The 23,356-nt window shown below is 41.5% G+C and overlaps 1 protein-coding gene and 1 long non-coding RNA gene across 2 annotated transcripts in view; both read left to right on the forward strand.

Moving 5' to 3' along the window:
- The window catches only part of LOC117507270, a 13,652-nt gene extending 3,687 nt beyond the window's left edge, over positions 1-9,965 (forward strand). Inside the window, exons 2-3 of the long non-coding RNA XR_004559665.1 lie at positions 2,989-2,999; positions 9,953-9,965. This is a non-coding gene — a long non-coding RNA (uncharacterized LOC117507270). The remainder of the gene's footprint in view (positions 1-2,988; positions 3,000-9,952) is intronic.
- The window catches only part of zgc:64106 (uncharacterized protein LOC393348 homolog), a 74,348-nt gene extending 51,599 nt beyond the window's left edge, over positions 1-22,749 (forward strand). Inside the window, exons 4-6 of the mRNA XM_034167099.1 lie at positions 13,112-13,300; positions 15,653-15,762; positions 21,791-22,749. Coding sequence (XP_034022990.1) covers positions 13,112-13,300; positions 15,653-15,762; positions 21,791-21,970 — 479 coding nt within the window. The 3' untranslated portion in view covers positions 21,971-22,749. The remainder of the gene's footprint in view (positions 1-13,111; positions 13,301-15,652; positions 15,763-21,790) is intronic.
- Positions 22,750-23,356: the final 607 nt, after the last annotated feature.

A 23,356-nucleotide genomic window follows, 5' to 3' on the forward strand; every position in this document is an offset into this window, starting at 1 on the left:
TGGCAGTAATTAAACCATTACTTAAAAAGCCATCACTTGACCCAGCTATCTTAGCTAATTATAGGCCAATCTCCAACCTTCCTTTTCTCTCAAAGATTCTTGAGAGGGTAGTTGTAAAACAGCTAACTGATCATCTGCAGAGGAATGGTCTATTTGAAGAGGTTCAGTCAGGTTTTAGAATTCATCATAGTACAGAAACAGCATTAGTGAAGGTTACAAATGATCTTCTTATGGCCTTCGGACAGTGGACTCATCTCTGTGCTTGTTCTGTTAGACCTCAGTGCTGCTTTTGATACTGTTGACCATAAAATTTTATTACAGAGATTAGAGCATGCCATAGGTATTAAAGGCACTGCGCTGCGGTGGTTTGAATCATATTTGTCTAATAGATTACAGTTTGTTCATGTAAATGGGGAATCTTCTTCACAGACTAAAGTTAATTATGGAGTTCCACAAGGTTCTGTGCTAGGACCAATTTTATTCACTTTATACATGCTTCCCTTAGGCAGTATTATTAGACAGTATTGCTTAAATTTTCATTGTTACGCAGATGATACCCAGCTTTATCTATCCATGAAGCCAGAGGACACACACCAATTAGCTAAACTGCAGGATTGTCTTACAGACATAAAGACATGGATGACCTCTGATTTCCTGCTTTTAAACTCAGATAAAACTGAAGTTATTGTACTTGGCCCCACAAATCTTAGAAACATGGTGTCTAACCAGATCCTTACTGTGGATGGCATTTCCCTGACCTCTAGTAATACTGTGAGAAATCTTGGAGTCATTTTTGATCAGGATATGTCATTCAAAGCGCATATTAAACAAATATGTAGGACTGCTTTTTGCATTTACGCAATATCTCTAAAATCAGAAAGGTCTTGTCTCAGAGTGATGCTGAAAAACTAATTCATGCATTTATTTCCTCTAGGCTGGACTATTGTAATTCATTATTATCAGGTTGTCCTAAAAGTTCCCTAAAAAGCCTTCAGTTAATTCAAAATGCTGCAGCTAGAGTACTGACGGGGACTAGAAGGAGAGAGCATATCTCACCCAGTACTTGGCCTCTCTTCATTGGCTTCCTGTTAATTCTAGAATAGAATTTAAAATTCTTCTTCTTACTTATAAGGTTTTGAATAATCAGGTCCCATCTTATCTTAGGGACCTCGTAGTACCATATCACCCTAATAGAGCGCTTCGCTCTCAGACTGCAGGCTTACTTGTAGTTCCTAGGGTTTGTAAGAGTAGAATGGGAGGCAGAACCTTTAGCTTTCAGGCTCCTCTCCTGTGGAACCAGCTCCCAATTCAGATCAGGGAGACAGACACCCTCTCTACTTTTAAGATTAGGCTTAAAACTTTCCTTTTTCGCTAAGGCTTATAGTTAGGGCTGGATCAGGTGACCCTGAACCATCCCTTAGGTTATGCTGCTATAGACGTAGACTGCTGGGGGGGTTCCCATGATGCACTGTTTCTTTCTCTTTTTGCTCTGTATGCACCACTCTGCATTTAATCATTAGTGATCGATCTCTGCTCCCCTCCACAGCAGTCTTTTTCCTGGTTCTCTCCCTCAGCCCCAACCAGTCCCAGCAGAAGACTGCCCCTCCCTGAGCCTGGTTCTGCTGGAGGTTTCTTCCTGTTAAAAGGGAGTTTTTCCTTCCCACTGTAGCCAAGTGCTTGCTCACAGGGGGTCGTTTTGACCGTTGGGGTTTTTACATGATTGTTGTGTGGCCTTGCCTTGCAATGTAAAGCGCCTTGGGGCAACTGTTTGTTGTGATTTGGCGCTATATAAAAAAAATTGATTGATTGATTGATCTAGCGCCCGCACCGACAATGGTGACGGTAAGGCCACTAGAGGGAGCCCAACCTCCTTTGGCCCATCTGCTATCCAGCAGATTCCCCTCCGACCCCGTGTCCACCAGTGCTGGGGCGTGAAGGGTTAGATCCCCACTCAGGATCGTGACTGGGATTCGTGCAGATCGTCGGGGTCTCCCCACGTGGGTGTTGTGACCCACCCTTAGCCCAGTCTCTAAGGACGAGTGCTGCTGTTTTGACCGTTTGGGGCATTCTCTCTGTGTGTGCTCGGTAGAGCTGCAGAGAAAACACTCTCCACAGATCAGCCTCCTTTGTCTCTGATCTGATCGCTTTTTGGCCCTGCTTGTTTCCCTAGCAACGTCAGCAGGGGGAGCTGTCGTCACGTGGAGAGCCCTGGCAGCGGAGCGTGGGGAAGTCGGCTCCCTTTCGGACCCGGGAGGAAGAGGGACGGCTTGTGCCTGACCACGCCCTTCGTCTCGCTCCCGTCGGTGTTCTGTTAATCAGTTGTCTAACCGTATAACCAGGTCGATAAGCCCATCTAAATCCTGCGGCTCGTCCTTCGCCACCAGGTGCTCCTTAAGGACCCAGAGACAGTCCGTTTACAAAGGCGGTGCGGAGCGCAACAGCATTACAGCCGGCTCGTGCTGCCGTGATGCGGAAGTCGACTGCATACTTCGCTGCGCTCCGACGCCCCTGCCGTATCGACAGCAGCACACTTGAAGCGGTCTCGCCTCTATGAGGGTGGTTGAACACCTGTCGGAACTCCCTCACAAACTCAGTGTAAACCTTTAGGAGCCGTGACTTCTGCTCCCAAAGCGCCGTAGCCCAGGCGCGTGCCTCTTCTCAAAGCAAATTGATCACATAAGCCACCCGGCTAGCGTCTGATGCGTACATGACGGGACGCTGTGAAAAGACGAGCGAGCACTGCATCAAGAGTCCGCGCACAGTCTCACACAGCCTCCGTATGGCTCCGGAGGGCTTATGTATGCTTCAGGGGAAGGTGGGGGGGTTCGTTGAACGACCAGCGGAATGTCTGTTTCTGGCACACGGTCAGCAGGAGGAGGTGCTGCAGCAGCGCCCTGAGCATGCGCTTCCACCTGGGCGGTGAGAGCCTCCATCCTACGATTGAGAACACTGCTCTGCTCGGTAACTAAGTCCAACCGAGCGGTAAAGGCGGTTAAGATGTGCTGCAGCTCACCCAACACGGCCTCCTGCTGGCGCCTGTGCACCTCGCTCTTCCATTGGCTGTTCAGCGATGGTTGACGCCCCTCGGGATCCATGACGCTGGCCGAGAAACCCTGTTGTGAAAGTGTTGTGACACGGACCCACAACAGGGGGCGTTAATGAACGGACAATGGATAAGCCAAAAATAACAATTTAATGTTGTGAATCGCACAACGACGTACAGACAATAACAATATGGTGACTGTCAATCATACACCAGGTGACGTGTGGGCAGGCTCGACGATAGAAGACGCCTGGCGAGAGAAGAGCCGGATCCCACACAGCTTCCACCACCAACGGAAGCTGAAGAACACCGGAGCCGCCAAGCCCTGCGCCCCAGGTGGCCGCTGTCTTCAGCAGTCAGACCCGGTACTGCTGGCAGAGAACAGAGACAGTCCTGATGAGTGTGAGGTCGCACACTCAGTAATCTCACAGTCTGTACACAATTAGGAGGGAGAGCCTCCACCTCCAGCAACAATTTCACCCGTGCAGCTCCTGTTGGTCTCTTTCCTGGATGGAGTGAGAGGCGAAGAACGTCGTCCTCTCACTGTCCGCCAATCCAGCCTCCGACAGAGCCCACAGGAACACGGCTGCACACAGAACAATGTTTTGGACAACAATAATTACAGCAGAGAAGGTTACCTGAATGGTAGCTGATTTCTCGGCGGGGAGGTGGAGTTGCAGTCGGGCCTTTATGGTGGTGGTGATGAGTAGTGGATGAGTGACAGCTGGTACGGATGATGAGTGACAACTGTCACTCCTGGTCGCTCCGACGCCCTCTCGTGCTTGAAGCCCGCACTTCAAGCAGGGCGCCATCTTGTGGTGGTGGGTCAGCAGTACCTCCTCTTCAGCGGCCCACACAACATAAATGTTGAGATGAATATGCACCTTATTAAAAGAGCTAATTGTTCCTCCCTGAAAGACAGATTAATAAAGCGTCTAATGACCAGTGTTGGGCACAGCTAACCAAAAAGTTAGCTTCGATAACAGATAATCAGCAACAAACCCAAACAATGAGTCAGCACTTCTGTCTTTGTGTGCCATGCCCACTGCTAGAAGCTCCTGTTTACTACATAGCTTACAGCAGTAAAGCAGCTGAGAGGAGCCACAAAACTCAACTCTCTACTCAGTTGCAATGTCGTTGTGAGGCGAAGGTCTTGAAAAATAAAGCAGTGCTGACTTATGGTTTTGAGTTATAAATAAAATTAATACCAATACAATAACTCCATTAATGTCAATTCTGTTATTTTACAAAGTTAAAATATAACATATATCTTTTAATTTTAAATAATGCACTAATTCTGAAGTTTTGTAACAAACACAGACAGATGCCAAAGGGATTATGGGTAAAATGTGCCTCTGCTAACACTGATTGGTTGACTCATTCATTCTATGTAAAAACCGACACGTTAATGTGAGGTGTGTCGTGTGTTGGTGTTTACAGATAAATGTGCTTTTGTAAATGCTTTTTTTATTTGTAAAAAAAAGCCATTTGCAAAAAGCCAAAAAGTCAAGTTGTTATTTTGACAACCGTCTGGTATAACCGGGGCCAAAATAAATAGAACACTGCCATCTACTGGTGTCCAGATGCTTATACTTCCATGAACACTAGATGGCAGTAGAGACTGTGTAGAGAGTTGAGCTTCGCAGCTCCTCTCAGCTGCTTTACTGCTGTAAGCTATGTAGTAAACAGGAGCTTCCAGCAGTGGGCAGAGTGCTCAACGGCAGAAGTGCTGACTCATTGTTTGGGTCTGTGGTCACCTTTGATGCTAGCAGAAGCGATTCAGCTTGTTAGTTGCAAATGTACCGGAAGACAACACTGAAAGTTATCAGTTAGCTGTAGCTTCCCATAATTTTTTAGCTTCATAAAAGATAACTTTTCAGTTAGCTGATTATCTGTTAACAAAGCTAACTTTTTGGTTAGCTGTGCCCACCACTGCGTTTAAGATGCGTGGAATTTAATAAACGCAAAATGAATTTCAGACATCTTACGATACGATACGATACACTTTATTGTCCCCTCAGGGAAATTTGTCTTGGACTCATGCTAAGTGCCTTTACAAAAGGAAAACAAACAGATACAAGTAAAAACACAACCACATCCATAACAAATTAACATGACAGGAAGTCAAGAGAAACACCATAAGTATTGCACAATTCCAGTTTTAGACATTATTGTTTAGCAATTTGATGGACATGGGGACGAATGAATTTTTCTTTTTTTTTCTATTCAGTCTGCTCCGAGGGACTCTATACCTTCTCCCAGAGGGAGAAGGTATAGATTGTCGTATTGTCGTATTGTCGTAACCTTCACACAGCCGCCGCGACGCTCCGTCACAGGAAAAACACCTCTGTTGGAAGCCTTGAGGACAAGTTGGAACATCTCCAGCTGATAAACAATTTCTCATATACTCACTCCACTGAAAGCCATCAAAAGCCAACTGGATTTTAACAAATGGTTATCAACACGGAGGTGTTTTTCCTGTGCCGCCGCGCCGCGTCGGCTGCGTCCCGACGCGCGGACCCGTCCGCACGTCTTTCATTAAAAAAATCTCCTTTAACAGTGGAATATCCAGATAAAATGCTGAAACCGACTTCTTCTGAAATGTCTCTGTTCTCTCACGACGTCCTGGATCAATAGAGCCTGAAATGTGGAGGTTTTAAGCTTGAAACAGGCTGATGACGCTGCCTGAGAGCGCTGCACGACGTCTCGCACCGTGAAAAGTCCTTAAAGCGACAGAATCACCTCAAAATCTCTCATCAGCTGTTAAAATTTTCACTGAAAACCAGCTTAATTTTTCGAACCATGTCCACTTCGATGTGTCTCACAGGTTTAGAAAAAATTTTGATCAAACAAAGCGCCAGTTCTCTCAGCAACTTCTCAGACAAAGGAATTCCGACGAGGGGTTGGACGACTCCTCCCACAAGGAGTGCTCACAGGCGAATGACGTCACCGACAGGCGTGGAAAAACTCACGCATGCGCACGAGGGTTCAAGCATGTCTGACGTAAAAACGTATGAATGAAATCCATATAGTTTTTGAAAAAAATAAAAAGGACCTATACTTTACGGACAGCCCTCGTATTTCATCAATACAGTTTCTGATGACAGTCTGCCCATTTCTGATATTTGTTCCTGAATCTTTTTTTGTTTTTTCCTATTTGTAAGTGACCGTTATCTTATCTCACAGCAGTCATATCACCCATGATGACATAGAAAGCAGAATGAAATCAGAACTGAATGTGATCTCTGAGCACATACACAAAGGAAGGTAACAAGAAAAACACATAAATTAAACTTGACATGTTCAGACGGCTCATAATACAGTAAGGAGCCCAAATCTCACATCTAATAATTTGATTTGGTGCATTCACACACTGTTATATTCACTTAATTCTGTCAAAAGGTCCCACATACCTCAGTTGTTTAAATATTAAACACAATATATTGTAAAATACAGTTAATTGTATATTTTGTTAAATATTATATATTTTGTCGAACAACCAGATTATGTGATGAGGGTTAACAAAAACTTATATTAAGTACATATATGTTGTAATTTTTTAAAGTGTACACTGCATCACAGGCAGGCACACAAAAAAGGTCAGATTCAAGTCATATTAGTGGGGCTGTGAAACTGATTATCATAAGAATTCTACACAAAATGAAAGAAGCATGAAACTTTCAGGGTTTGCTCTTGATGACATAAGCTTTAAGATGTGGAGGCGTTCGCAGTTTGACCCCTGGGGTCAGCTAGAGGTCATTGACCTGTAGGATATGAAATTTCTATGTATTAAAATAGAAATTGATGTGTCTTAGGATCTAAATGTGGTGGAAAATTAAACTAAATGTATATTTCAATGATTCTGAGCATGAAAAACACATTTCTGATATATCCAATACCCCCAGAGGTCAATAACAGTCACTCTCAGGGGTCAGTGGTCAAGGTCGCTTGAAAAGATCCCACATTTTGGTCAATCTAAATATAAAATGTACAGCTCCTTTGTGTTTTATCAAACAATTACATGTAAATATGAACCAGGCAAAAGAACAGACCTATTAACATGAATACAACAAAAATGTACAAAAATATAGACCTAACCTCAACACATCAGAAACAACAGACTTGAACTCATAAGAAGGGTTTACAACTTGGTGTGTCCACAACATGTGTCATCATAAATGTTGTTTTCTAACCATAGTTTGGGAGGAGCCCATAGGATGATTGACAGCCATCAACTCACCCATCTCCCATCTTCCAGGAGACATAACCCTGCCAGCTCATCCTCACGTCATGCTCCCTGGCGCTGCAAATTATCCCTCCCCCTCCCCTTACTCCTCCATTTCACAATTGGCTCTACTCTTATATCCATAGGGGTGGAAGTGGACACCGTTCTCTATGATTTCCACTTCAATCATTCCAGGACCAAGGCCAGCTACCAAGTCAAACACGTGCACTTACATCACATCAAACAGTTATAAGGGCAAACTAGTAGAACTAGTGAACAATGCTTTAGTTACTGCAGTCACCAGAACATGTGCACAGCGCTGTGCATTTTAATGCTTTTTACATTTACAATGTCCAACACAGCTCTTTTTGCAACCACAGTGCACAAGTTCATAGCAAGCCTGTGATGCCTCAGCGAGGGTTGTCCAAAGTAGCTGTCAACCAACATTGGTGTCAATCCATCCACAGTCTGAGGGACTGAGCAAATGTGGTTGAGGAACCAAGGTAAGGTTCCATATGTTACATTGGGACATTGCTCTTTTGATATGTTGTCTCAAAGCATCTTGTGTAGTGGGGATGTTTTCCAGTGATCTCGACCTCTGGGAGAAAAGATGCTTTCTTACCTCATTGACGTCTGAGCATGCACTCATTCTGTCATGAATCAGTACAACACAATGTTCAAGCTGAGGCAAGGAAAGATCACTCAACTCTTGAGGCATCTGCAACATTTCATGGAAAGCCTCTGTAACCTCTGGATATGCACGCCATGTATCCCAGGCATTTATCATGACGGCAGAATGAAGAAGTTGTATCACAGCCAGTAAAAGAATGAAATGTTAGCAGTGCAGAACTAGTGGAAGGACCCAGCGCAGCAGCCACCTTGTGAATGTCTATATAACAGAAACTGCTACTCAAAACTCCAACTCCAAAGGCAATACACGTTTCCTCCAGGCTGACTTTCTTGAAATCCTCTGCCAAGATGACCACGTCAGAATCAACAGTTAGCACCATCACTTTCTTGGTTCCCTTGTTGGTTGCATCCGCCACATGAAGAAAGAGACGAGTATCAGCTTTCTCATGAGTGCATAAATACAGGAGACTCACGTCACAACCCCCAGGAGAACAGAGGACAGTATTGTTTGTGACATACCCTTCTTTATCGAGATGCAATGGTGTATTAACCACTTAAATAGAGAGAAATTGAAATAGCTCAGCTTTGTTTTTCTCCACAGACAAGAAATCTTTCCAGTTCTTTGGCATCAGAGTACCTGGTTCCACTCTTCTCCAAGTTCCGTTTCCTCTCCTCTGTCTTGCCGTGGCTTTGAGGCTATTTTTTCAGTACACATCCCAAACAATATTGATGTGTCTTGTGCCTGTCAACTGTGATACTATGTATGGTATAAAAACACTGTCAGCATAGTCCTGAAAGGTTTTAGCAGTGCCTGGCTTGAGCATATGCACAGCTGCAGCACCATCACTTAATACAGCTTCAACATAACCAACAGTGGTTTCTGACAAGCTAGAATCCATAGAAGTAAGACAGTGAGCAAGATCTGATTTTGTTCTCTTTCTTAATATACCTCCCTGTGATAAAGATGGTGGTGCTGGCTGGTTCTTATGGCTAAAAAACTGGTCAAGATCACCCTCCTTTGTTTGACATGTTATGTACAGACGAAAAAATGGGTTACAGTCGCTCTTCAGTGCAGAAAGTTGTGCCTTGAGCTTAGACTGTGTCTTCACAGGAGGACACGTAAATAATGGCAGCTTGTTCTTTGGAACTGTGTCTGTAATGGATATTGTACATTTAATCAGGCACTCCTCCATGAATTTCTCATACTGCTCCTTGCCCAAGGCTTCAGCTATCCTGACCCGTGGGAAAATAATAGGCTACACACATAACATGAACATGTGTGGGAAAATTTTGTAGAGCATGTTCACCTCTGCATGATATGATGCATAGTATGGAAAATAAGTCTGACTGTGCCTAGATAGCATAGATATTGGAATGACAATACACTAAATGAAAGAAAATGAACAAAAAAATATATTTTAAGTTTGGGTGATGCATAACATGGCATTGTTTGCTAAAATACAAAGAAGCTGTACATTATATTTAGATTGACCAAAATGTGGGATCTTTTCAAGCGACCGTGACCCCTAAGAGTGACAGTTTTTGACCTCTGTAGCAATTGGACTCATCAGAAATGGGTTTCCCATGCTCAGAAAGATGGAAATACACATTTTGTTCACGTTTCCATCACATTTAGAACCTAAGACACATCAAATTCTAATTTAATACATAGAAATTTCATATCCTACAGGTCAGTGACCTCTAGCTGACCCCAGGGGTCAAACTGCAAATGCCTCCACATCTTAAATCAAAGCTTATGTCATCAAGAGCAAATCCTGAAAGTTTCATGCTTCTTTCATTTCGTGCACAATTCTTATGCTTAACACATCAGCTAGCAATGTGAACGCAGCTCAATTTCTAAACCCTCAATAGGCAGGCTCTCCTTTCTGCAAACTTTCTTTTCCACGAGCGGGTAGTTTGTCCTCTCCGGTGAAATTCAAACCTGTTCTTACACCCTGTCTGTCCGCTTTCAAACGCCCATTCTGGGTGAAGAGTTCTGCTTCTGTGCTGCGTCCTAAGTGGACTTTGCCACCGGACAGCAGGATCCTGCTGAGCGGAACAGCGGAGAAACGGGAGCACTGCAGGATGCTCCATCCAGAGTCGAAGCGGAGGAGAGCGCCTGTCCCACCTCTCACACTGGTTCTGTTCTGTGCACCTAATGCTGCATTTACACATAACGACAGCACATCACGAATGCCACGAAGTACACATTCTTGCCGCTGACCACGAATGTGATGATTTGAGGCAGAGGCGTCAAGTGTCCTCAGGAACTGCTGCAACCTGTTACCACACGTTACGATTAATGGCACGTGTTGCTGGAGAATTATCAAGAATTATCATGCACGGTCAAGAATAATGTTCCGCGTTGTTGTGCACTATCACGTGTAATAGTGTATCGTTAAGTTCTGTCACGTTGTGAATGAGATGAATTGTCTCCACACACACACCCATATTCGTCCAACCATCAGTTGCTGAACAATTCAGATTGCTCCAGTTTGCTACTCAAAATCTAGATTAATTCACAGCAGAACTTTGTGACTGCATGCTTAGTTTGGCTCTGTGCCATGGAGTGGTGCAGAGAGGAGGAGGAGACTGAGAGCCAGATGTGTGGCTCCATGCGGCTCTCGTCTCGCTCGTTTTCCCAAACATCAGGCACAGCAGCAGGTGGAACACCTGCAGGAGCACGCTGATGAGCATTGGAATGAGACTTTTAGCCAACTTGGCGTCACTGTCCTTCAGCCTCCTGCAGCAATGAAACTGAATGCGGTGCAGCAGGGTTTAATTGTGCGCACGTCAGAGAAGAACACTGTCACGCTCTATTAAAGATCACCACTAATCAAGATGGATCAACACACTCAGTTGCGACCTCCACGACATGAGGCAAAATGAGTGTGGTGCTTGACATTCGTGGAAGATTTTTTGACAGCCAAAAACATGCTCCACGAAAATAACAAATATCATGCACCAACACGCACTATTAGAAACCTATTCAGATGCGTTAAGTCACGTTAAGAATGTCAGGAATGTGCCACAAATGACGCAAATATGACATTCGTAACACATCTTGCCTATGTGTAAACGCAGCATTAGCAAGCAGAGGTGCTTACAGCTGCAGGAAGGGAGCAGCAATTTGCTAATTTTTTCCGTCATTTAAGATCGTTTGGAGCTACATGACAGATACTCCTACTGTTTTATACTTCTGTTTTTCTCAGTGTACTGCAGTATTGTAATGCTGTGTGGTACAGCTGCCTGTCCACTTCTGTAAAATCTGGACTGAAGCACTTGTTAAAAATCTGTTCAAAAATTGTTGGTCAGCCTTTAGAGGGTCTGTATGAGACCTCTTATCACAGCAACACAATAAGGCTGGCAAAAAACATCATCGCTGACACTAACCATGTTCTGAGCATTGAATATGTCCCTTCTTCCATCTGGACACCGATACAGTGTTCCACAGTTTAACAAGGTCAGACTGAAACATTATTTTGTGCATCATTCAATACTTAAACTAAATAAGGAGCTTCATCCATAACAATATTATCAAGGCTGCAATGCGAATAAATTTTTGTTGTATGGATTGTTTGTGAAATATCTGTGTCTTATTTGTGTTGTTTATGTATTGTGTTGTAACGGAGCTACTGAATATGTAAGACAAATTTTGGATCTCTGACAATAAAGTATTATCTTATCTTACATTCATTATTTGTATATTAGTCGATTAGTTGAGCCCCATACATTAAGTTCATTTAAAAGAATAGACCCGCTGGAGCTGCCACCACTTTGTTCACTCAGTGAAGAAACTGTGTTCACCTTGGCAGGTAAATTAGTCAGTTCAAACAGGTAGTCTGTGCCTTGTAAATGAATGCAGGTATTGTCTTCATGCTAATGATGTTTTTATTTGTGATTTTTGTGCTCGTATTTGAAGATTGAAAATTGTCTTAATTCATTCAATGTCAAAGTTAGTCACAGACTAGTCGATGACTAATGGTACTTGACTAATGATTTCCATTTGTCGTTCCAACCCTACTTTCTTTGTGATCTCTGCTTTCCCACTGACTGTTTTCTTCCATCTTCCCAGAGTAAAAACATACCCTCATGATATGTTTCTTCTGGGACAAAGAGTGTTACTATATATACTGTACACCTGTGTCTGCTCCACTGATTGCGTGTGACCACCTAATAGGCAGTCGCTCACATGCACATTCTTCACCAGCACATTGCCGCTCCCAGTGACTACATGTTCTATTCACTCCGAGTTTTTCTCTCTTCTTTTCATGACCTCTGCTGTCTTTTCTGACATTGACTGAGTCTCTCGAGCCTGGATACAGTTGTTTGTGTTGTTTTGTGCTGCTTATATTTTTTGTGCTTTTCTGAAGACTGCAGCTTGCTGGAACCTTTCATTTTTATCTGCTGTCCAGAAATGGAAAGCTTTGCCTCTAGAGTTTAGCAGGGATTTTGTGGTTTGACATTGCACTGCTCTCTGCTGCTTAGAATAAAGAAATGCAGCTGTAAGGATTTATCTTTATTTAATTTTTTTTTAAATTATTCTTATGTATTTTTTATTTTTCACTGTGGACTTTTACACGTGTCCTCCTTATTGCATTTACCGGAGTTTACAATCAACCTTCTTGCCACCTTATTCTGTTGTCGATTCACTGCTTCAGGGTTTTTTTTGTTTGTTTGTTTGTTAAACCAAATTTATTAAAACTTTGTTTTGCATTCATTTTTACTGGGGTTTTTAGTTTCTTTGTTCGGTTGGTGGTTTCTGTTTTTTGTTTTCAGATCAGGCTCATTTTAGTTTGATGAAACAAGAGGACGAATGTCAGCTGTAATGTGCATGATGTTCTGAACCCATCTGTGTAAGGCACATCTGAATTTTGCATCATATAAACAACAGAAAGCTCTGAGTTCGTCTTTAGTCCCAGTCTTTGGCGGTCTGTGTAAACGATCGCTTGCTGCTGCCTCACGATATTGATGTGCCAGCGCTGCACCTCACCACACTCCATTTCAGAAGCAAAGTGCCTGTGTGTGCACATATGAGTGCAAGTACATTTGCTGTTTAAGCAACATCAGCACTTGGCATGAAAATAACAACTGTCAGTTGGAAACTAGCAAAGACAGTTGTGTTGCGCTATGCTTTGCAAAGACAGGGCCCATGCTAATTATCACAGTTGTGCTAATGTGTCCATTTTTCCTTTGCTATATTTATTTTCCAGACTTGATTAAGTGTTCAGCTCCAGCACGTATCGTCACCGTGTCCTCAGTCAACCACAGAAAGGGAAAGGTGGACTTTTCTCATTTTCGTGGTGAAAACCTGACTTACTACATGGACAACATCTACAATCACACTAAGCTGCACAACATTATCTGCACAAATGAGCTAGCACGCAGGCTACAGGGCACAGGTAAGCTAAAGTCATTATTAATGTCAGACAAAAAGTACTGCAAAAAACTGCACAAAACAGCAGATGAAATATGTACAGTGCCCCCCAAAAGCATTGGACTGCTGGATATTTCACACATTTTAATTTTTATGCCATTTCAAATACAAAAACTAAATCAGGCTTGTCAGTATAAAAATTTTTCAAGACATATTCAGTGACTTAGAAATGTTCATGTATCCATCCCCTGACTTGTCTGAAGAAAATTAGTAATAAAACTGATTATTTACAGGTATTATACCGTGTTAAAGTTGGCGTTCCATTACTTTAGCAACAGATCATCTTGGCTTTTATATTTTTACTTAATTTATATCAAATTGTAGAGATTTTCTTTGAGTTTGAGTTTAATGGAAAATAATTTTAGAATTTTTTTTTTTATTGAGAAGCCTGGTTTACTTTTTGATATTTGAAATGGCAGAAACAAATTAAAATGTGAAATATCAAGTTGCCCAATACTATTGGAGGGCACTGTATTTAGGACTTAAGTTTTATGGGGGGTTTTCTCCCCCCGTTTGTTTTAATTTGGAGTACGTGTTCACGACAGAATGAAAGAGTTCATATTGAAATGTTAGGTATTAAATTTTAGAGATACTGGTGCAGTCTGAGAAACTTGATAATTGACCAACAAATGTTTAATTTAGTCACTTTATAAAGTTGACATCTATAGATGCTGACTTTTATAGTAAACCAGAAATTCTGATTAAGTGCCTCAATGAAAAGTGGTAATATTGTGCAAAATATATATTTAATATATATGTTTATAAAATATTAATATATATATATATATATATATATATATATATATATATTTGTCTTTTTATTAGAATTGGGGCAACTCATGAAAATCATTAGTCCACTACTTAGGACTATGACTAGCTGCTAGTTTTCCCGGTTACATGTTCCAGAGCGTATTGCGACTAATGATGCATAGTTATGTTACATCCTGTATGCTGTATGTGTCACTGACACCCAACTGCATGCATTTTTGGCACACAAAAAATTGGATGCCCATTCGGAACCTGAAAATGGGTGTAATCTGTGGTAAAAGTTGTGTTGTAGAAAATGGACTAATTGGAAAAAGTAAAAAAAAAAAATCACAATGTTGGGACACGTGATCCAGAAAAAGTGAATAATCTGATGTAATGTGTGTAGATGGGGTTAATATTTAGCAAAGGTCAGGGCATATTAGCAGAGTGCAGATGATGGATTGTGGCCAGAGTGGGGCGAGATCATGAGCACAGCTCTGTGATCTACAGCTCTGTGAACGATGAGAGGAGTGTAGGTGACAGTGGGGCATGTGGGTACATGTGATGAGATGGACCTACTGATCTTTAAGCAAAGGCTTCCTTGATCTCCTCTGCAACATAAAACCATAACATCAATCCCATGATAAACATGTCGCACTGTTCAACAGAAGACAGTTTTGGTAGTTTTTTCTGAAAATGTGTGGTAAGATGTGTGGGAATACAGTGTAGATTGTATGGAGTTGTGTTGTCCAGCGCACGTGCACAAGCACTCGTATCATAGGACTAGTTCATACTCGGGTGGTGTCAGCAATAATAGTAGGAAACATGAATCTCTACGTGATATTTTAATAAATTAGGCCCACTTTCCTCACTTTTTGCCATCATGATGCAAATTGGTAGTGCAGCAGATAACAGAATATTTACAGAGGAATCCTTGAATTTTCAGTAGGTGATCAGGTAGGGGCCAAAAATCTGCAATGGGACCCCGGTTTAAGGTGTTAACATGTCTATAATACATTTCAATATTCAGACTAAGAGTGTAATACTCCACGTCTTCATGAGATTATTATTTATACTGATTATCGCCTTATTTTGGTCAAGATAATCAGAAAATGCTGTTTATATGGCAATGTCTTAATCAGACAATCAGAGTGCTCTCTTAATCAGGCTAAAGTTTGTGCTACCATTAGGCATTGTGCAAGATGTCCTTGTATGGAGTTCGGCTGCTGTTGGGTGTTGCACTGTGTTGCTTTCTGCGTGATGCCTGTACTGTTTGTTAGTGGAAAGAAATAAACACAAACACATATAGTGCACATTCAGAGAAATGAAAAGTACCAGTGTACTGTTCATTGAGTTCTATTTCATGGTAGACGCGGAGCACCTGATTTGAGTTTCCAAACAACGTAGTTCTAAAAAAAAAAATTATAAATTGAATCTCTGACAGTCTGTATTGAAACGCTTGACAAAACGTGTGTGTGTGTGTGTGTGTGTGTGTGTGTGTGTGTGTGTGTGTGTGTGTGTGTGTGTGTGTGTGTGTGTGTGTGTGTGTGTGTGTGTGTGAGAGATATAGGTGTTACTGCAAACTCTGTCCACCCTGGTGTTGTCAGGACAGAAGTGATTAGACACTATCAGTTTTGGGTTCGCTGGCTTTTCAATCTAACAGGAATTTTATTTTTTAAGGTGAGTACATGGCTGTGATTTCTTGCAGTTCCACATATTTTTATTGCTCCTGCCTCCTCCAGACAGATTTACCACACAGTACCATACTGGTTGAATATCATAATGATTGATGTAAATAAATTCCAAGACTTATTCAGTGACTTGGAAATGTTCATGTATGATCCCTTGACTTGTATCAAGAAGACCAGCTGTAAAAGTGATGATTTATATTAAAAAATAAAACTATTTTGTTTGCCTAGTTTACTTATGAGCTCTGAAATCCGGTTGTTAAGTGTGACGTAACGCATCATGTGATTTTCAACTTCCGGCTCCAAACAAAAAAGGCGCGCTGTCATTAACATTGAGAACTGCACTGAGACGCTCTGATCAGGCTGCACTTACACTGCTGCACACGGACAACATTAACATCGCAACATAAAACTCTTTGTTTATTGTGCCTAAAACTCTCCTGGATATATTAACTGGGTTTATAGACATTGTTACTGCGTTTGTTTTATGTAAAAATATCAGACGCTCAGGTTGTTTCTCCATTATTTTCAATGGGAGTTACTGCGAGCTGCGATCACTTCCTGTTCATGTCATTCGGGGAGAAAGTGAAGTTTGCACTTTAAGGTCCTGTTTATTTTAATAAATCATTTTTTATTAACAAACAGACATGTATATTTTACCTGTGAATAATAAAATATGTAAAGTAAAAGAAAAAAGTTTTATTAAGTGTTCTGACCATAGAACCAGACGAATGCGGTTTTAATGGAGGTGGAGGCGGAGAAGGGAGGGAGGGAGGTTTGTGCACTATGTAAACACAACCTAAACTTAAACTGTAAATCCTTAAAAGGATCAAACAGAGGTAACTTTAATTGTAAACTTGGAGGTCTTTGGACCCGGAAACAGATTTATCACGTGATGCGTTACATCAACGCTTAACAGCCGGACTGGAAGGAATGTGTATACAAATGGCCATATCAATCAATCAATCAACTTTTTTCTTATATAGCGCCAAATCACAACAAACAGTTGCCCCAAGGCGCTCCATATTGTAAGGCAAGGCCATACAATAATTATGAAAAACCCCAACGGTCAAAACGACCCCCTATGAGCAAGCACTTGGCCACAGTGGGAAGGAAAAACTCCCTTTTAACAGGAAGAAACCTCCAGCAGAACCAGGCTCAGGGAGGGGCAGTCTTCTGCTGAGACTGGTTGGGGCTGAGGGAAAGAACCAGAAAAAAGACATGCCGAGAAGGGGGGCAGAGATCGATCACTAATGATTAAATGCAGAGTGATGCATACGGAGCAAAAAGAAACAGTGCATCATGGGAACCCCCCCACAGTCTACGTCTAAAGCAACATAACCAAGGGATGGTCCAGGGTCACCCGATCCAGCCCTAACTATAAGCCTTAGCGAAAAGGAAAGTTTTAAGCCTAATCTTAAAAGTAGAGAGGGTATCTGTCTCCCTGATCTGAATTGGGAGCTGGTTCCACAGGAGAGGAGCCTGAAAGCTGAAGGCTCTGCCTCCCATTCTACTCTTACAAACCCTAGGAACTACAAGTAAGCCCGCAGTCTGAGAGCGAAGCGCTCTAATGGGGTAATATGGTACTATGAGGTCCCTAAGATAAGATGGGACCTGATTATTCAAAACCTTATAAGTAAGAAGAAGAATTTTAATTCTATTCTAGAATTAACAGGAAGCCAATGAAGAGAGGCCAACACGGGTGAGATATGCTCTCTCCTGCTAGTCCCGTCAGTACTCTAGCTGCAGCATTCTGAACCAACTGAAGGCTTTTTAGGGAACTTTTAGGACAACCTGATAATAATGAATTACAATAGTCCAGCCTAGAGGAAATAAATGCATGAATTAGTTTTTCAGCATCACTCTGAGACAAGACCTTTCTGATTTTAGAGATATTGCGTAAATGCAAAAAGGCAGTCCTACATATTTGTTTAATATGCGCTTTGAATGACATATCCTGATCAAAAATGACTCCAAGATTTCTCACAGTATTACTAGAGATCAGGGAAATGCCATCCAGAGTAACGATCTGGTTAGACACCATGCTTCTAAGATTTGTGGGGCCAAGTACAATAACTTCAGTTTTATCTGAGTTTAAAAGCAGGAAATTAGAGGTCATCCATGTCTTTATGTCTGTAAGACAATCCTGCAGTTTAGCTAATTGGTGTGTATCCTCTGGCTTCATGGATAAATAAAGCTGGGTATCATCTGCGTAACAATGAAAATTTAAGCAATGCCGTCTAATAATACTGCCTAAGGGAAGCATGTATAAAGTGAATAAAATTGGTCCTAGCACAGAACCTTGTGGAACTCCATAATTAACTTTAGTCTGTGAAGAAGATTCCCCATTTACATGAACAAACTGTAATCTATTAGACAAATATGACTCAAACCACCGCAGCGCAGTGCCTTTAATACCTATGACATGCTCTAATCTCTGTAATAAAATTTTATGGTCAACAGTATCAAAAGCAGCACTGAGGTCCAACAGAACAAGCACAGAGATAAGTCCACTGTCCGAAGCCATAAGAAGATCATTTGTAACCTTCACTAATGCTGTTTCTGTACTATGATGAATTCTAAAACCTGACTGAAACTCTTCAAATAGACCATTCCTCTGCAGGTGATCAGTTAGCTGTTTTACAACTACCCTCTCAAGAATCTTTGAGAGAAAAGGAAGGTTGGAGATTGGCCTATAATTAGCTAAGATAGCTGGGTCAAGTGATGGCTTTTTAAGTAATGGTTTAATTACTGCCACCTTAAAGGCCTGTGGTACATAACCAACTAACAAAGATAGATTGATCATATTTAAGATTGAAGCATTAAATAATGGTAGGACTTCCTTGAGCAGCCTGGCAGGAATGGGGTCTAATAAACATGTTGATGGTTTAGATGAAGTAACTAATGAAAATAACTCAGACAGAACAATCGGAGAGAAAGAGTCTAACCAAATACCGGCATCACTGAAAGCAGCCAAAGATAACGATACATCTTTGGGATGGTTATGAGTAATTTTTTCTCTAATAGTCAAAATTTTGTTAGCAAAGAAAGTCATGAAGTCATTACTAGTTAAAGTTAATGGAATACTCAGCTCAATAGAGCTCTGACTCTTTGTCAGCCTGGCTACAGTGCTGAAAAGAAACCTGGGGTTGTTCTTATTTTCTTCAATTAGTGATGAGTAGAAAGATGTCCTAGCTTTACGGAGGGCTTTTTTATAGAGCAACAAACTCCATAATTCCTAAAAGTTCAATGTGATGTTTTTGTGAATCACCTTGAATTAAAGCTAAATTTCAACACAACAGGAACATCTTAATTGTTTGTTTTCAACTTCATTGTGATGGTGTACAGAGGTAAAATCACAAAAATGGTGTCACTGTCCAATTACTTTTGGACCTGAGTGTATAGAGTTCAGACCATCCATAATTAAATTCTAATATAAGTGTTTGCTGTTTTAATTGTCACAACATTAGATGTGGATAATGAATATGAACTTGTTGTACACACAGTAATTACGTGTACACTGGGGAAGCAGTGAGCTAAATGTTAGAGAAGTAGTCACTGGTTCAGTTCCCTGACCAGATGAGTCCATGTTGATCAGGAAAGTAAACGACCAGCACACATGCACCTTAATTATGGGTAAAAAATGCTTTGTTTTACACAATAATGACAATGTGGTGTCATCTGTAAATAAAGTCTGTCAATAACCTGCCAACCTTTAACTTTGAACATGCAAATTATGGGAGAATACACAATTCTTTTCAGCACTTTTGTATGACCAAAAATGTCATCTCCAAATTGTGTATAGATAGTGACACACAATGTGAACTGAAGGGCACTCAGAGAGCCCATAACTTTGCCAAGAGTTGTTGACCTGGTCAAGTGTCTGCTGACCTTTTTTGTTTTATCTCTATTTTTCATTCTGACAAGGTTGTTGCTTTGATCTCTCTAGAATTGTTTAATCCAGATCAGTGACCCTTGTTTGTGATTACTGAATATTTTATATGATTGCTGACCTTTGATCAACTTCAATCCTTATCTATAAACCTGACCTCTCACCTTTACTCATGTTCCTGACCATTGATCCTGATAAACTTAGATCGTGATAGGTGAACTTTGAGATCATCCTTTGAACCTGATGGCTAAACTGAGAATGACTGACTGCAAGATCCTGATTACAGACAACAAGAAGGTTCTGAATCAAAGACAAAAAATATATATATATATGATCAGGAGCAAATGAATGACCAAAGAGCAATGAATAAATGCAAGATTTTCCTCTTGATCAGGATCAAAGAAGTGGAGAGGAGAAAAAGAGCACTACGATACAATGTTGCCCTGAGAATACTGATGAAGTATAGAGAAAGCCACAAGGAGTTACACTGTGTGTTTGTGGATTGAGAGAAAGCTTGAGACAGGGTGCCAAGAGAAGAGCTGTGGTATTGTATGAGGGAGTCTGAAGTGGCAGACAAGTAAGTGAGGGTGCAGGACATGTACATTAGGAATGACAGACTCATTCAAGGTGGAGGTGGGATTACACCAAGGATCAACTCTTGAGTCCTTTCTTGTTCACAGTGGTGATGGACAGGTTGACAGATGAGATTGGAGGAGTCTTCATGAACTATGATGTTTGCAGATGACACTGTGATCTGTAGTAAGAGTAGAAAGCAGGTTGAGTCTAGCCTGGAGAGGTGAAGATATGCTCTGGAGAGCAGGGGAATGAAAGTCCGTAGGAGCAAGACTGAGTATGTGTGTGTGAATGAGAGGGAGCCTGGTAGAATAGTGTTGAGCGCTTGAAGAAGAAAGCACGGGCCATGTGCAAGGATGACAACCACCCAGGGCATTCCCTGTTTGCTCCTCTGCTGTCGAGGAAGAAGCACTAGAAGGACACAGACTAATAGGCTAAGGAACAGCTTTTTCCCCAGAGCTGTAGTCTCCATCACTCCACCCCGTCCCCTCCCACAAACACAGAAATTCAGTAAGGAATATCAACATGTGCAATAAACAATGCAGTCTGGTTACATATCTAAAACTATCCTACCTCTCTAAGCATTAATAATTTATTAAGCCCCTTTTTTCAATATTTTAAGAAGGTCTTGCAGCCCTGTGAAGGTGTTTGTTGTTTCTTAAAGCTGTTGTTGTGTTGTTTTTTGTTTATAGCTGTTTGGAAAGTGCCACCAGAATTTCATCACAGAAATGCAATGACAATAAACATCTGGTCCATTCTATTCGAGTGCAGTTACAAGGAGTAGAAGTTGTGAAAGTAGAAGAATTTAAATACTTGGGGTCAACTGTCCACAGTAATGGAGAGTGTGGTAGAGAGGTGAAGAAGAGAGTGCAGACAGGATGGAGTGGGTGGAAAAGGGTGGCAGGAGTGATTTGTGACTGAAGAATATCTGCAAGAGTGAAGGGGAAAGTCTACAAGACAGTAGTGAGACCAGCTGTGTTGTACAGCTTAGAGATGGTGGCACGAACAAAAAGACAGGAGGCAGAACTTGAGGTGGCAGAACTGAAGATGAAGCAATTCTCTTTGGGAGTAACAAGAATGGACAGGATAAGCAATGAAAATCAGATGGACAGCTCGTGGGACAGTTTGGAGACAGAGTCAGAGGTGAGATTGAGATGATTTGGAAATGTGCAGAGGAGGGACCCAGGGTATATAGGGAGAAGGATGATGAGGATGGAGCCACCAGGCAGGAGGAGAAGAGGGAGACCAAAGAGGAGGTTTATGAATGTGCATGATATGCCACACCTGCCAGGTGGATTATCTTGGCAAAGATGAAGTGCTCACTAACACAGATTTTAATATTTGTGAACACAATTTCAGAGAATTAAGCTTTTTATGTGCTTTGAAGAAGACTTGATGTAGATCTTTTTACTTCAATGTATGAAAATGTAAAGGAAAACATAGATTGTTGTTGAATAATATACTTTCAAATGTTCTCATGTGTAATTGATTTCTTTTTGCTTTGCACTGACTGTGGCTCAGACTTTCTCTCATCACCTCTGTCTCTCCCTCTCAGTCGGCAGAAGAGGGAGCAGTGAGCAGCATCTTCTGTGCAGTGTCCGAGGAGATGGAGGGAATAACTGGGAAGTACATAGACAGTGACTGCACTCTGAGCCTACCCTCTCCTTTGGCTCGAGATGTTGCTCTTGCAGTGAAAGATTTTGAGATATGTGAGAGACTGACGTCAACGCTCTGAAAGAAATATCCAACAAACGACAGCAGAAAGGGGGGGGGGTCATATCTATGTTCTTTCAGGATTTATTTGATACTCTTCTAAAAGGATTTGAATATAATATGCAGAGCTGTTTCTAAAGCTATCAGTATAATACTTTTTTAATTCCACTGATGGAAAAAGTGGCATTAAATGTCTTATAAAGGGTCTTGTATGATAATGCAGACAAATATAATAATGCTATAATTAGCATTGATAAAATTAGATGATAATTTCATTTTTTTGTAAGTTTGCACTGTATATCTAATGAAAAATGACTTTTCTTGCAGTGGATCTTACAGACCACATGTAAAGTCCAACATTGACAGGGACAGTTCAGGGTCATAAGCAAATAATTAGTCCACAGCCACAGGTGTCTCTGAGGGATCAGGCAAACACGGGACAAGCACAGGTACAGGCCTGTGATGCCAAACACCAAGATAAACCAGGCGACCAAATCTAGGGCAGGCAGGGCTGGGGACACACGGAAAGGCAGCGTGGGTTGATGACGAGTGATGTTACGGTCGACACTGAAGCCACAGTCTCAAACTGAGGCTTGTGTGGAGCAGAGGGGGCTTGTCCAAATGAAGCCTGTGTCGAGGCCTGTATCATTTTTCAGAGTATCACATGACTAAACACAAACGAGGCCTCACTTCTGTGAAATCACTTGATTTTCAGTTTGTGTTGTGATCCTGTGTATCCTGAATTGACAGGATCTTTTAGATGTGAACATGAATAAATTCTTCTTGGTTGATTATAAAGGATTTTTGAAGTATTTTTATATTTGTTGTTAAGCAATAAATCTGTCCTTGTGGAGATGATATATAAACACTTCCTCAGCAGACAAAAAAATTCTCTAATTGTTGATTGTGAAGTCTCTGTGTCTGAAAGAGCTCTGTTATTACTATGATGTTTTACTGCACCTCATGTATGTTGAAAAATTTTCGACTTAATCAAACACAAACACAATAACATACTATAAACGTCTATTCAAAAGAAGAAAAAAAATTTCCTTAGTCGCCTCACTGCCACAGTTTTTTAGTGCAAAAATGACAACCACTGTTATATAATGCACATTAAATCTACCCACATTGTCACTTGTGATTATGATACTACTAACGAGTGCATGTCCACTGAAATTCACTATCATAACAAATGTGCTCCAACTCACATAAGTATGACGTCACATTTACACAGTGTGGCATTTTCCAGAAAGCCAGAATGACAGCTGCTGCTGCCAGGGACAGCAGCAGATGGGGACTTTGACTGGGGTGGTACACTTGTCAAACATGCAGTCATATTCATGGAGGACAGATACCTCTGTTGGAGACTCCGGGTAAAGTTAGGAAGATATTCACAGATTCGAAGTTC

Source organism: Thalassophryne amazonica, chromosome 3 (genome assembly GCF_902500255.1).
Source record: "Thalassophryne amazonica chromosome 3, fThaAma1.1, whole genome shotgun sequence".
NCBI classification, from domain to species: Eukaryota; Metazoa; Chordata; class Actinopteri; order Batrachoidiformes; family Batrachoididae; genus Thalassophryne; species Thalassophryne amazonica.